At 65.9% G+C, this 12602-nt stretch overlaps 1 protein-coding gene across 1 annotated transcript in view; it reads right to left on the bottom strand.

The window, feature by feature from the left end:
- The window catches only part of SBF1 (SET binding factor 1), a 23231-nt gene extending 14754 nt beyond the window's left edge, over nucleotides 1-8477 (bottom strand). The window contains exons 1-23 of the mRNA XM_025051038.1: nucleotides 8384-8477; nucleotides 6964-7166; nucleotides 6398-6535; nucleotides 6009-6167; nucleotides 5818-5928; nucleotides 5092-5197; nucleotides 4834-4966; nucleotides 4644-4752; nucleotides 4446-4559; nucleotides 4257-4334; nucleotides 3811-3924; nucleotides 3608-3736; nucleotides 3431-3529; nucleotides 3135-3339; nucleotides 2941-3053; nucleotides 1900-2049; nucleotides 1592-1660; nucleotides 1360-1518; nucleotides 1035-1288; nucleotides 779-951; nucleotides 629-702; nucleotides 353-548; nucleotides 38-165 (exon numbers count right to left, since the gene is read on the bottom strand). Of these exons, the coding sequence (XP_024906806.1) occupies nucleotides 38-165; nucleotides 353-548; nucleotides 629-702; nucleotides 779-951; nucleotides 1035-1288; nucleotides 1360-1518; nucleotides 1592-1660; nucleotides 1900-2049; nucleotides 2941-3053; nucleotides 3135-3339; nucleotides 3431-3529; nucleotides 3608-3736; nucleotides 3811-3924; nucleotides 4257-4334; nucleotides 4446-4559; nucleotides 4644-4752; nucleotides 4834-4966; nucleotides 5092-5197; nucleotides 5818-5928; nucleotides 6009-6167; nucleotides 6398-6535; nucleotides 6964-7166; nucleotides 8384-8477 (3108 nt within the window). The remainder of the gene's footprint in view (nucleotides 1-37; nucleotides 166-352; nucleotides 549-628; nucleotides 703-778; nucleotides 952-1034; nucleotides 1289-1359; nucleotides 1519-1591; nucleotides 1661-1899; nucleotides 2050-2940; nucleotides 3054-3134; nucleotides 3340-3430; nucleotides 3530-3607; nucleotides 3737-3810; nucleotides 3925-4256; nucleotides 4335-4445; nucleotides 4560-4643; nucleotides 4753-4833; nucleotides 4967-5091; nucleotides 5198-5817; nucleotides 5929-6008; nucleotides 6168-6397; nucleotides 6536-6963; nucleotides 7167-8383) is intronic.
- Between the last annotated feature and the right edge of the window lie 4125 nt (nucleotides 8478-12602).

The following is a 12602-nucleotide window of genomic DNA, read 5'->3' as shown; positions in this document are numbered from 1 at the left end:
CCAGCGCCCCCCGCCCCGCCCCGCGCCTCTGGCCGACCTGGAATGTGCAGGAGCGCAGCTGCAGCCCGTCCTGCAGGAGCTGGTCCACAGGGGTCTGGACACTGACGCGCTTCTCCTTGGTCAGCGCGGCCACCGGGAAGGAGCGGACCACCACCTGTTCCCCCACTTATAACAGGTCGAGCACAGAGTCAGGAAGACGGGAGGGAACAGGGCCACTGTCTCAGGGTCCCAGAACTCAGGGAGCCAGGGTGGTCGGAGGACAAGCAGACGGTGACCTGTACCCCAAAGCCCACGCACCCCTGAGGGGAGGGAGAAACGGGGTGGGGGGCAGAAACAGCGCCCAAAGGCTTACCCAGGGGGTCGGTGGGCATCCCCGTGAAGATGACGCGGTAGGTGGTGAGGAAGACAGCGCCCTCGGCGGGGAGCAGCGCGGGGCCCCCACCGCTGCCGCCCACGCCCTCCTCACGCCCATCTGGGAGCAGGTAGACGCGCAGGCCGTCCAGCACGCACTCCTCGCCCGGCAGCAGGCGCGGCCGCAGCAGTTTGGGCTGTTCGGAGAGGAGAGGCGCCTCAGGACACTGCCCGGGCCCCAGTGCCCATGGCCCGCCAGCCCCGCCGGCCTGCTCACCTTCTGGATGGGGGGCAGCCTCTTGCTCTCCCGGTGCACGGCCTCCAGGGTCTCAATGTGCATCTGGACGATGTCTTGGAGACAGCCATTCTCAACCCCGGGCCCCCACCTCCCCGCCTCGGGGCCGTTTCCGTACCCAAGCCCCCATACCTGGCACCATGACGTGCAGCCCCTTGAGGTGGTCGCTGGTGACCCCGCTCTCTGTGCAGACCTTGTCCACGAAGCGGTTAATGAAGCGGACGACGGCCCCGGCCACGTCACACGTCTCTGCATCCTCAAAGCCGCTTTCCGTGTCGTAGCTCTCAGCCACGCTGCCTGCCATGCTGGGCCGGGAGGGGCACGGTGGGCACAGGCCCCGCCTGTCCGAGCCCCGGCCCCGCCCAGGCCCCTCGGAGGCCCTCCCCACCTGCTGGTGACCAAGCTGTTGCTGGCACTCTCCAGGTCCCCCAGCCCTGCACGCTCCCGCAGCAGCCGGCTCTTGCTGGCGTCCAGGGGCAGCAGCAGGTAGCTCATCCGGTTGGCGTAGTGGATGGCCTGGCTGAACACCGTGCTCTCCTCCTTCTGAACCAGCTCCTGCTGCTTCTCACGGCTCAGCGTCGGCCACAGGCGCCGCTGTTCAGATGCCACATCCAGAGCAGAGCGCTCGTCCTCCCCGACCTGCTGCAGTGCCGAGGGTGAGCCAGGGACAGGCCAGCCCCCACACACCCCGGGGCCAGGGGAACCCCACACACCTGGGAGGGGTCTCGGTCCTCAGCAGGCTCCAGGTAGAGGGCCCGGATATGGGTCTGCACGTCCCCATAGAACATGGCCTCCCAGAACTGGGGCGTGCTCCACACCACGTGCTCCTGCACGCAGCTGTACGCGAACTGCGTCACCCCGGGGCTCAGCTTCTGCAGAGGCCAGCAGGTGTCAGCAGGCGCAGTGGGAGCGGGCGAGGGTGCACCAGGCCACCCCAGCACTCACCCGGCAGAAGGCTGTGACCAGGGGCAGCAGAGCGGCTGCAATGCCGTGCTCGTCCAGGGAGGTGCAGTCCTGCGGCAGGGCCATGAGCCGTCAGGGCCCGCTCCCCACACCCCCACTTCCTTACAGGCACCGTCTCTCACCACTGTCCCTGAACCTCCCGCACCAGCTGCCCAGGGCTGTTCTGAGGTTCAGGGCAGGACACCCTGGTACCCAGCTCCAACAAGGGTTCTCTCTGCCATCCCCACCCATGAGGGTCCCTTGTGGGTAGACTGGGGAGCCTCCACCCGCCACCCTGCCCGCGGCTGCACCTGTAGGCAGCAGTTCATCATGCGCACAACGAAGTCAAACTGCTGGTGGTCCAGGACCGCACGGTTCTGCTGTGCGTGCAGGTGCAGCTCCTGTGCAAGGCAGCGGCGGGCCGCACGCCCCTTCAAGGCCCTCAGCACAGCCGGGAGCAGCTGGGAACGGGAGCGCAGGGCTGACGGCATGCTCCAGCACGCGCCGGCACGGTGCCCATCGGCCACGCCCTGGAGAGGTGTGGGGAGAGGCCCCACAGAGATCCCAGGAGGGGCTGGCAGGGGCACCGGGGGCCGGAGCCCGGGCTCTAAGCACGGAGACCCAGACACGACCAGGCCAGGTGCGCCAAGGCTCAGGACTTCAGTGAACCCGGCCTCCGGGTGCGAAAGCTCGCGGGGGTGGACACCGGGGGCCAGCGCTGCATGCTCACACCAGTGCACAGACGTGCTTGGCACTGAGGCCCCATGGCCCTGAGTCCAGCCAGGGCCTCAGTGTCCAAGCATCAGGCTGACGCAGAGCTGGTGGCTGGCTCAGTGCCAAGTGGGACATAGAGAAGGCCGCGTGCTTGCTCTGTGGTCACTGTTGTTCACTGTCAAACAACTGGGAACCCCGCAGGCCCCCGATAAGGGCTGGTGCGAGACTGGGCACCTCACGGGGAACCACACAGCTGTGAGGCACAAGGCAGACCCGAACCGGCTGTCGCGAGGCCCCGGGCATTAGTGAGCACTGCAAAGGGCGGTGTGTGCGTGGATTCTGCTTTCCGCCAACTTTTTGAAAAATGACACATGTGAGTCAACAATGTTTTCCATGAAGGATGAAGAGATTTAACAGTAGAACTTTTCAGGGGGCTCTGATGTTGAGCTGAACTAAGCCCACTCACTGAGCCTCCCCAGCAGGCCTTGGCCAGCTGCGCTGAGATGGAGGGGGACCTGAGGCCTGGCGTCCACTGCCCTCCCTGCCAGCCCAGCTCCCTGCAGCTGCCCGCAGGTGACCAAGAGACCCCCAGGACAGGGGCCTCCTCACCAGAGCCTCAGCGCCCCCGGCACCCTCACCTTCTTGGCCTCAAGCATCTTCCCCTCGAACACGTACGAGATGCAGTTCCGGACCACCTCTAGCCGGCGGGCACTGTTGCCATGGAGTCCGCTGCTCCGCTCCAGGATGGCGGCTGGGGAGCAGAGCACGCGCTCACTTCTGACCTCCCGCCCACCCTGGGCCACCCCTCAGGGGCCTCCTCCCCATTACGCACTCATGGGGGGCCCCGAGGGCACAGTGGTCCTCCTCTCAGCCTTCACAGCCGGGGGTGCACCCTGCATCTTGGCCGTGGCCTGGTCCACGATCCACTGCACCATGCCCTCGTCCAGCCGGGGGAAGGGCCGAGGCGCCCGCCGCAGGTGGCTGGCCTCCCCTGGCCTCTGCACCTTGTGCATAGCCACAGCAGGGTACGGGTTCTCCTGGGGGACACAGGCAGGCGTGGGCGAGCAGCCCGGGTGGGGGGGACGGTGACCACGCCGGGCCGGTCCGCCCGCGTGCCACCCAACCTACGTTCTTGTAGAGCTGCTCTGCCAGCTCTTTGACGTGATGCAGGACACGCTGGGGGTGGTGCTCATCCGCCCGCATCCGCGCCACTTCGTGGGCCACCAGCTGGGGAGGCAGGGAAGGTCAGGTAGCTGGCCAGGAAGGGGAGGGGGCAGGGCTCCCCCAGCCGGGGTGGGAGTGCACCTCATCAAACAGGTCCGTAGGACGGTAGGGGACCCCACGCTCCGACACGAAGCCTGCAAAGGCCATGCCCTCCAGCACCTTCATCAGGAAGTCATCCTCCAGCAGCCCACGCTGGCCCAGGAAGGCTGCCTAGGGTACACGAGGAGGTCAGCCCGTGGGCAGTGATGCAAGTCCACCCCTGCCTGGCCCTGCCTGGTGCCCACCTTGTGAAAGCGGATGACAGGCTCCGGGTGGATGCGGACCAGGTGCAGACACCAGCGGTAGCCCTGCAGGAGCTGAGCAAAAAGCCGCAGGAAAACCGCACGCAGCTCCTTGTCCTGGGCACAGGTGAGTACAGGTGAGCGCAGGTGAGTGCCAGGCCCCTGCATAAGGCACAGTCCACCTTCCACCCACCCAAACGGCCTGTCCACGCCCTGCCCAGGCCTCCCCAGCCTTCCTCCACACAGAGCACAGTGATTCTCGACACAGTTCTGGCAACCACTCCTGCACAGGACCCTCAGAGCTCACATGCCCCCACGTGACCCCTGTGACCAGCAAACACGTGGCCGCACAGTGCTCAGCACTGCCAGCTGACCACCAGCGGCAGCCGGCCTGAAAAGAATGCACAGGCTGGGCGTGGGCCCCTGCATGGGAACTGCGGTGACCCCACCTGCATCTTCAGGGAGGAAGTGGACGTCGTGGGTGGTGGGAAGGCGAGATCAGCCAGCTCCAGCTCTGGGTCCAGGACCTGCAGCAGTGGAGGAGCGGGGTTGGCTGCACGCCAGCCCTGGGCCCTGGGCTGGCCCTGCTGCCAAGCGGCCCTGCCCCAGCTGCCCCGGCTGCCCCTGGCCCTGCCCACCATGCTCAGAACGCTGTGTGTCTGACTGTGCAGCGGCTCCGGCAGGGGTGGAATGTGCACACACTCGGGGACGGTCACTGTCCCTCCATCGAGGTCAGCAACAATCACATCCAGCTGTGGACCGAAGGCAGCGAGTGGTCAGGGGCCCGCAGGCCAGTCAGCAGGCGCTGGAGCAGCGAGGCGGACACACACGCTCACCAGCTCCTGGGTCTCTGCCTGGAAGGCCGCGTTGACGCCGATGATGAAGGGCGTGGGCGTGCTGAGGACCTCCAGGAGCTGCGCCGGCAGGATGGGCACGTAGGTGAAGCTGCAACAGGCCGGGGCTCAGCGTGTGTACCCCAGAGGACGGACGGGTGGGGGGCGGGCAGAGGGGCGGGGCAGCGGGCACCTGTATCTGAGGGGGAACAGCAGAGCCAGCAGTCCCCGGCAGGCGTCCGAGAGCCGCTGGTAGCTCCGGGACAGGAAGAGCACCTTGTGCTCCGTGAGGGCAGCGCAGAACAGAGACAGCACGTTGGCGATGCCTGGGGGACAGGACAGGCTGGCAGGGGCCCTGGCGCCCGCCCCACGCACACTGACAGCCGCGACAGCTCCCAGGGAAAGGAAAGGGAGGCCTGTGCCGGGGCGGGGGAGGGGACGCTGGGCTCACCCAGTTGGCGGAAGAGCAGAGCCACGCTGCAGCGGCTGATGGGCAGTGAGTCAGTGAGCGGGGTCTGGATGACCTGCCGGTCACCAGCCCCCAAAGAGATGGTTCTCTGTGCAAAGAGAGGGACCAGTGCTCAGTGGCTCTGACCAGATCCGTGTCAGGCCAGAGCTCTGGGGCCTCAGGCCGGCCTGATGGGCTGACAGACCCCGAGGTGGGACTGGCCGGGGCGGACGGCCCGGCATGAGGGAAAGGCCATGCTTGGCCTCTGTCAGCCCGGGCACTGCTGCAGAGAAAACTCAGGGCCTCTGACCAGGGGCAGGGACAGGGCCTGGGTGGGCAGAAGAAACAAAGAATCCATACCACGCCATCCTCAACAGAGTCCGGCTGCACAGGACAGACAGGCAGAGAGACACAGTTAGACACGCCCGCACGGGGGCAGGGACAGAGACGCTGACACTGACATCCGGGGACAGGCACGCCCACGGAGGGAGAGAACAGAGAGACTGAAAGGTGCCGGTAGAGAGCCAGGTGAGACACGGGACACACGGGCGAGCAGGCAAGGCCAAGGAAAGGTGACAGGTGATAGCAGCACCAAGACAGCAGAGCATCCAAGGACTGGGGCGGCGCTCAGCCCGGGCGGGACTGCGAGTGCCCACCAGGCCCCACCCCCAGAGCCGCGGCACAAGGGCCCACGGCTGCGCATGGGCAGGAGCTGCCCCCGAGACCCACCTGCGAGCCCCCAGCCAGGGGGATGATGCAGGTGAGCAGGTTCCCAATCACATTCTCTAGGCCCACGTTCAGGCCCTCCACGTGGATGGTGTAGATGAGACCCAGGCTGTTCTGCACGGACCACAGGAGACCATGGCAGCACAGCTGGTGGGCGCACCTGTCCCACCCCGAGTCCTGGCTGCCCGCCTCACCCTGAACACCTCCACGTGGTCCAGCCGAGACACCAGCACCAGCGTCTTCGGAGCGAACAGCTGGACAGGTGGGCCAGGTGCTACAGGTGACAGTCGCACGGGGCCTCCCTCGTCTACCTGCTCTTCCCGCACGGCAGCATCCTCAGGGCACAGGGCTTCCTGTGGACGGAAACCGTTTGCCCAGCTCCCAGGCATGTGCCACAAAGCCAGGGGAAGGACATAGGTGACTCTGACTGGACTGACCCTCCGGGAACTCCAGCCTCCATCGGATTGGGATGCTAGGACCAGCCACAGACAGGGAGACACACCCAGGGACAAAGGCAGAAGGAGCTGGCCAGGGCCAGAGGCTCAACCCCGTCAGAGCTGCCCCCCAGAGGCCCTGAGCTGACCTGTGTGGGCTCCGCTGGCTCCCAGAAGGTCAAGCAGGCGCAGTAGTGCCGCTCGGAGTTGATGTCAGTGAGGACAGCCACGAAGAAGGTGGGGGGGTTCCTCTCAGGACACAGCTGCCACCCGCTGGGCTGGCAAAACTGCGGGGAGGGTGCAGTCAGGGGTCGGCAGTTGGGTCCCTCTGCCCCGCCAGGGGGCACCTGCATAGCCAGGGCCTGGGCACCAGCCTCCCTGCAGCAGGCAGCACCTCGCTACGCAGCCCTGCGAACGCCTCGTCTCCTGGACCTCGCCCCTCCCCCCCTAAGATGGAGCGACAGCCTCTGGTCTCCCTGTGTGGGGTGAGGACCCTGTGACAAAGAACATGGTGCCAACCACCAGGAGGGAGAGATGACATGATGTGGGCACCAAGCACCCTGCCTGCCAAGCCAGGGCCCCTGCCCTCCGCCCGCTACAGCAGCTCAGACATCTCCCCGCACCCTGCAGGGGCCAGGACCACAGAGGCCCCTCCCAGTGCTGCAGGGACCAGTACAGGCTGCTGGCCAGCCCCACCTCAGCACTCCCGACTCACCAGCTCGATACCCTGGGGAAACGGGTTGTCCACCCAGTCCTTCTCTGGGAAGCGCTGCAGGATCTGGCCCTGGCCTTCCCCACTCCCTGAAGACAGGAGCAGGTGGTCAGAGCACCCACCACTGCCTACACCCACCCAGGCAGGAGCCGCAAGGGTCTCAAACAGCCACCTCGCAGCCCCGGGGAATTGTCCCCACCCCCACCCTCATCTGGCGCTAGGCCAGGCTCAGCTCCCAAACCTATAATTTCCCTCAAAATAGGCTTAGAGGAGCCACAGGCAGACACAGAGCCATGAGCCACCAGAGGGCACAGAGAAAAGCCCACTGTGTGTCCCCACACACGGAGCGCGGAGGCCCAGGCCGGGCACTCCCTGCTCCTACTCCCACTCCCGGGCCCACTCCCACCGTGCCAACAGCCCCCGCCAGAACCCACCCCACCCTGCCTGCCTGCCTGCACGGCACATGCCCCTCCAGCGACTGTTCCACAGCTAATCCCCAGCTCGGGCGCTTGGTCCCCATGGCCCCTGGCCTGCCGGGCAGTGAGCACCATGGCAGCAGGCACCTGGTGGCTCGGCGCCTAGCCTGGCTCCCTGGCTCTGCCTCCTCCGTCAGCCTCGGTTCATTTGAGTGGCACAGAGGTCTCACCCGTGTTGTCTGTGCCTGGGGAAAACTGCCTGTGCCCACGGCCCCAGAACGGGTCTCAGAGGGGGCTGAACGTGGTGGCACACACCACATGCCTGCTCCTTGCCAGCACAGGCCACCGTGCACACAGCCACAGACCAGGGTCCCATGGGCCAGGGAGGAGGGCTGGGGGGCAAGAGGCCTCTGGGTACGCTACCTCCCCAGCCGAGCTCCCAGTGCATTCCCCAGAGACTCCTCCACTCCCTGAAACCCCAGGACCCGCTAAGCCCCTCTCGGCTGTTCACTAGAGCCAAACCAGGAGGCATGACCGGGTTGTGTCCAGGACACCTGCCTCGAGGGACTCGGAGAACCGGCACCCGTCCCTGCTGTTCCTCCAGCTCCGACCCAGCACGGCACAGTGAAGTGGGAAGGACAGAAGCCTCCCCAGCTTCCCCCCTCACGCACGGCACACAGGACACACAGGTCCCTGCCCTCTGCTTGGCCCACAGTAGCAGCAAAGCAGCGACAGACAGGGGGAGGACAATGGGCACGAAGCCTCTAAGGGACCACCCAAGGCCCAGAGGAGGGCTCTCCGAGACCACCCGCCATCCAGGGTCACAGAGGTGATGACAGGTAGGCAGTAGGCAGGAGGTGGCAGGAGGGGGTGGGTGAGGGGCCATAACTGACTCACAAAACCTCAGCTTCCTGCTCCCCTCCCCCGCCCTCACCACAACACCGAGCGGAGGTGGCAAACAAGACGAGGAAGGGAGAGGGACAGGTGTCTGCTAGTGCCACACCCACCTACACACACCAAGACAAAGCCCCCTGGGATCCCTCGAGGCCCACTCCCAAGGGCCATCTTTGACAGGCCCAGGCTGGCAGCGCCCTGAGCCATGGCTCCTCCCCACACCCTCTCCCAAACCACCATCAGGGTCCAGGCCGGGCTGGCACCGAGGGCTCACCCAGTTCTTGCCACGAGGCAGCGAAGGAAGAGGGTGTGTGTGCAAACGGGACCAGCAGCCTCTGCCCCAAAGCCCCATGCCCACGGCTGGCAGGAGGCCTTCAGAGGGCTGCTCTCGGCAGCCTCTCCCGCCAGGAAAGTGGACGAGTAGCTGGTCACTGTCCACCCCCCGCCCACCCGTTCGTCGTGTGAACTGTCAATGCCGCTTGCAGGCTCAACCCTCCGAAGAACCAACTGGAGACTGCTTGAGCTGTCCCAACCGCCTGCGGTGGTGGGTGGCTGGACAGGGCGAGTGCACATCCCCCTCCAGCACCTTCTCTGGGCCATGACCCCAAACTTGACCTTTGGGTCTCAGCCCAAAGAGTATCCCCAACTCTAGCCAGCTTTCTGCACCCAGCCCCAAACCTGGGGCCTGTAGTGGAACCTCCCTCCCCGCCTCCCCACACCCCTCTGTGATTCCTCGTGCACCTGTTGGCTGGCCATGTGCCCACCGCACACCTGTGCCTGGCACAGACCGCGGCCTAATGAAGGCTTGCTGAATGCACACCGCTGGCTACAGGAGTGTCCCCCGCAGCCGGCCCCACTCCACCCACAAGCAAACAGGTCCCCCAGTCGGCCAGGGCGTGGCAGGCCCTCCCTGGAAGGGCACATGATGAAGCCTCTGGCTCCTGGTCTCCCCGTGACCCTTCTCTGAGAGCCCAGCCCACGCCTCAGCTCTGTGTGAGCAGGCGCCAGGCGGAAGCTTGGTTGCTGGCCTGCATCCTGGGGCCGCATCTCCCAGTATCCCCCACCCACTTGAGCCCTTGTGGCCGTGAGGTGGGTGACCTGTGGCTGCTCCTTGCCCCACCAGAGCTGCCCCCACCTAAGGGTAGACAGGAGGCCGGGTGCCCCACTGAGCCTGCAGTGATAGGATTAATCCACCCAGCACAGCTGTGTGTCAGTCAAAGCGCAAAACTCTTTGGGGGCCCCTAAGAGGAAGGGCCCCAAAGTCCCCTGAGACACAGACGGGGACAAGAGCTTCCTCTCTCAGCCACATCCCCAAAGCCAGCTCGTGTGGGCTGCGGGCCTGAACGAGGGGCGGGAGAGCACCAGCGCATGCGTTCCGTCATCTGCTGGCAGCGCCTGTCACCAGTGCCAGGCTCCAATGCCTGAAGGGCCGGCCTGGGCCGGCATGCACTGTGGGCAGAGGAAAGGAGGGCGCAGCCCCCGCTGCCTGCCCCTGCTGCCCCTCCGCACACCCAGGGCACATGCCCCGGGACTAGCCCGGCTCTGGGGAGTGAGCAAAGGAAGCACCTTCCTGCTGCCCCTCCCGCCCAAACCTCAACACACAGGCCATCCACAGCCGGCCACGGTGGCAGGACGTACCCAGGGGGGCTGCAGCTTCTCCAGTGGTACTCCCCAACCTCCCTGCAGTCACACGGACCGGCTCTGACCCAAAGCCTTAGACCCAGCCCCCACTCTGGGAGCCAACAGAGGCCATCCCAAACAGCCCCAACCTGCTCCAGAGGGCAGGGACATGGGTGGGGAGGGTAGATGGGGCCCAGGAATGTGGCCAGCTCAGCAGGGTCAGGCTGAAAGAGGCCAGGTCATGGGATGGAAGGTTGGTCTTCTTCTCAAATGACCCCAGCACCAGCAGGGGTCCAGCTCTCCTCCCTGGCAACACCCGCACCCAAAGACACGTCCTGGCATTGGCCAAGCTGTGGTTATGTCAGCTGACCACAGTCAGTGCTCTCCCAGGCCAGAAGCTGGTCAAGTGTGGTCTGAGTGGCCCCCAAGATATTCCCAGGCCGGGCCCAGGATGCAGGAGGTGCTCACCCACGTTCTTGTGAAGGAGCTGCCCCCACTTGCCCTGAGATGACATACAGGGTCCTGCCCAGCCCCCTCCCTCCCACCTGGGGAGGTCTGCCAGGTGGTGACCCCGGAACTAGGATGCTCCCTCAGATGCGACTCCAAGACTCAGCACACAGGTCCTGCATCCGGCAGCTCTGGACAAGACGTCCAGATGGAGGCCAAGGACTGGGCAGCCCCGACTCGTGCCCATGCCCCTGCCCTGCACTGTGGAGGCCACGCCTCCCGAGCCTCCGTGTGAGCTGCTGCACATGCGTGTCCATCTCTGGCAGCCCGGGAGGTCTGTGCGACTCACCCCATCTCTCGATGAGACGGAAGCACGGAGAGCTAAAAGACTGGCCCAAGGTCTCAGAGCTATAGAGTGGCAAGCAGGGGCCACTGACCCCATGGCCGCATGGTTCTCTGCTTCAGGCTCCCTCCACCAGCTGGTTCTGCCCTCTGCCCCACAGCCAGGGTCCCAGCCTGTGGACTTGTGCTTTGCGGGGACAGATGTGCCCTGTCAAGGGAGGCCTTGAGACTGGGTGGCTGGCCAGCAGCTGAATACCGTGGTTATAGGGCTCGAGAGCCCACCACCCCTAAGGCAGCGGACAGCTTGAGAGTCACCCCTTCCCACTACTCAGGGAAAGCAGGCACTGTGGGATCCAGCCTTCCCCCCATCCTGCTCACGGGCCACACACGCGTGGGGTGCCCGCCCCGTGTGGGGCTCCAGCAGTGATCACACACGTCCCAGCCGTGCCTCCTCTTGCCTCCCTCACTTCCACTCACTCCCCAGCCCTGCTGCCAGCACTGTCACCGCCTCCCACCTGGCCTCCTGCAGTATCTGCCGGCTCGGGCCCCCCCCACACCACCCTCAGCATCGCCAGCCTCCAAGCCTGCTCTGCTCACACAGCCCGCGCCCCAGCACTCAGCCCAGCGCCCCTCACACAGGGCAGCCCCGCAGCCGGCCTTGTTCCCTGGATCCCCTGCATCCCCACGCTCTAGGCTGCATGGCCTGCTCACTGGCCTCCATGTGTGCCTTGAAGCCCTCTGTGGGCCTGCCGCGTGCAGACTGGTCCTCTCCCTCTGGAGGGAAAGGCGTGCTCAGGACCGAGGGGGCAGAAAGGAGGGGCAAGTACTGATGGGAAAGCACTGGGGAAGATCCGGAGTGTGCGGGTCCAGCAGGTGCAGGCTCAGCAAGAAGAGGTGCAGAGGAAAGTCCAGGTCCTGCACGGTGACAGTGACAGCTGGGCTGACGAGAAGTAAGGTAGACTGGGGGGCTCCACCCCATCCTACAGGCTCACGGTTCAGCCCAACCACCCCAGCTCCCCCACCCCCATGACACGCACTGCCAGTGGCCTGGCTCTGGGTTAGTCTGGGTGCCAGTCTCGGCCCCTCTTGTGGGGGGCTCAGACCAGGCACTCGTCCCCTCCGCCCTGACTCTGTGCTGCAAGCGGGGGCAACAGCAGAGAGGCCCTGACGGGCTGCTGGGAGCAAGAAGTGAGATCAGACACACAGAGGGCTGTGCAGGGCCTGGCACACGAGAGCGCACCCCACACCGCTGTCTCCACGGCTGTTGCTGATGTCATTGTCAGGCGCTGCTTCCTCCTACTCCCCGGGCTGAAGAGCTCTCAGACACAGGTGCTGACCCTAGACACGGACCTCCTGGACTGGGCACCAGTCGCCTCCCCATCCCCCACCCAAGGCTCGGCTTGCAGGCTTGAGGACCACAGGCCCTCTGCCAGGAATGCTCCGCTCTCTCCTCCCCACGTCTCCTCCTGAAGTCCTCAGTTCCAGCTCGAACGCCAACTCTTGGAGAAGCAGTCCCTGAACCCCATCCTCTCTTCTGCATCACCAGACCTCCTGGACCCGAGACATTCCGCACGGGCCTGGGGCTTCAGACGGGAGGCACTGGGGATCAGAGGAGGGGCTTGCAAGCGAACGATGGGTCCCTGGAGGCAGAGCCACTCGGCAGTCGGCCAAGGCGGAGAGAGCTCGTCCCACCCAACTGGGAGTCACGGGCCGACCGCCCCAGGCCCTCCCACCTCCAGGGCGACGCCAAGGCGCTGCCTGACCCGGTTCTGCCCGAGTGTGGCAGTCAGGCTCGGCCCGCCCTGCCTCGCCTCCTTGCTCGCCTTGGGAGGTCAGACCGGCCCTCCCCGAGCCCGGCTCCACGATCCCTGGCCCCGGCGCGGCAGGTGCCCGGGAAGAGCCTCGCGCCCGCCCCGGCTGACC

Source organism: Pteropus alecto, unplaced genomic scaffold (genome assembly GCF_000325575.1).
Source record: "Pteropus alecto unplaced genomic scaffold, ASM32557v1 scaffold118, whole genome shotgun sequence".
Lineage (NCBI taxonomy): Eukaryota > Metazoa > Chordata > Mammalia > Chiroptera > Pteropodidae > Pteropus > Pteropus alecto.
The sequence above is the reverse complement of the archived record's forward strand: the minus strand, read 5'-3'. Positions and strand labels throughout refer to the sequence as shown.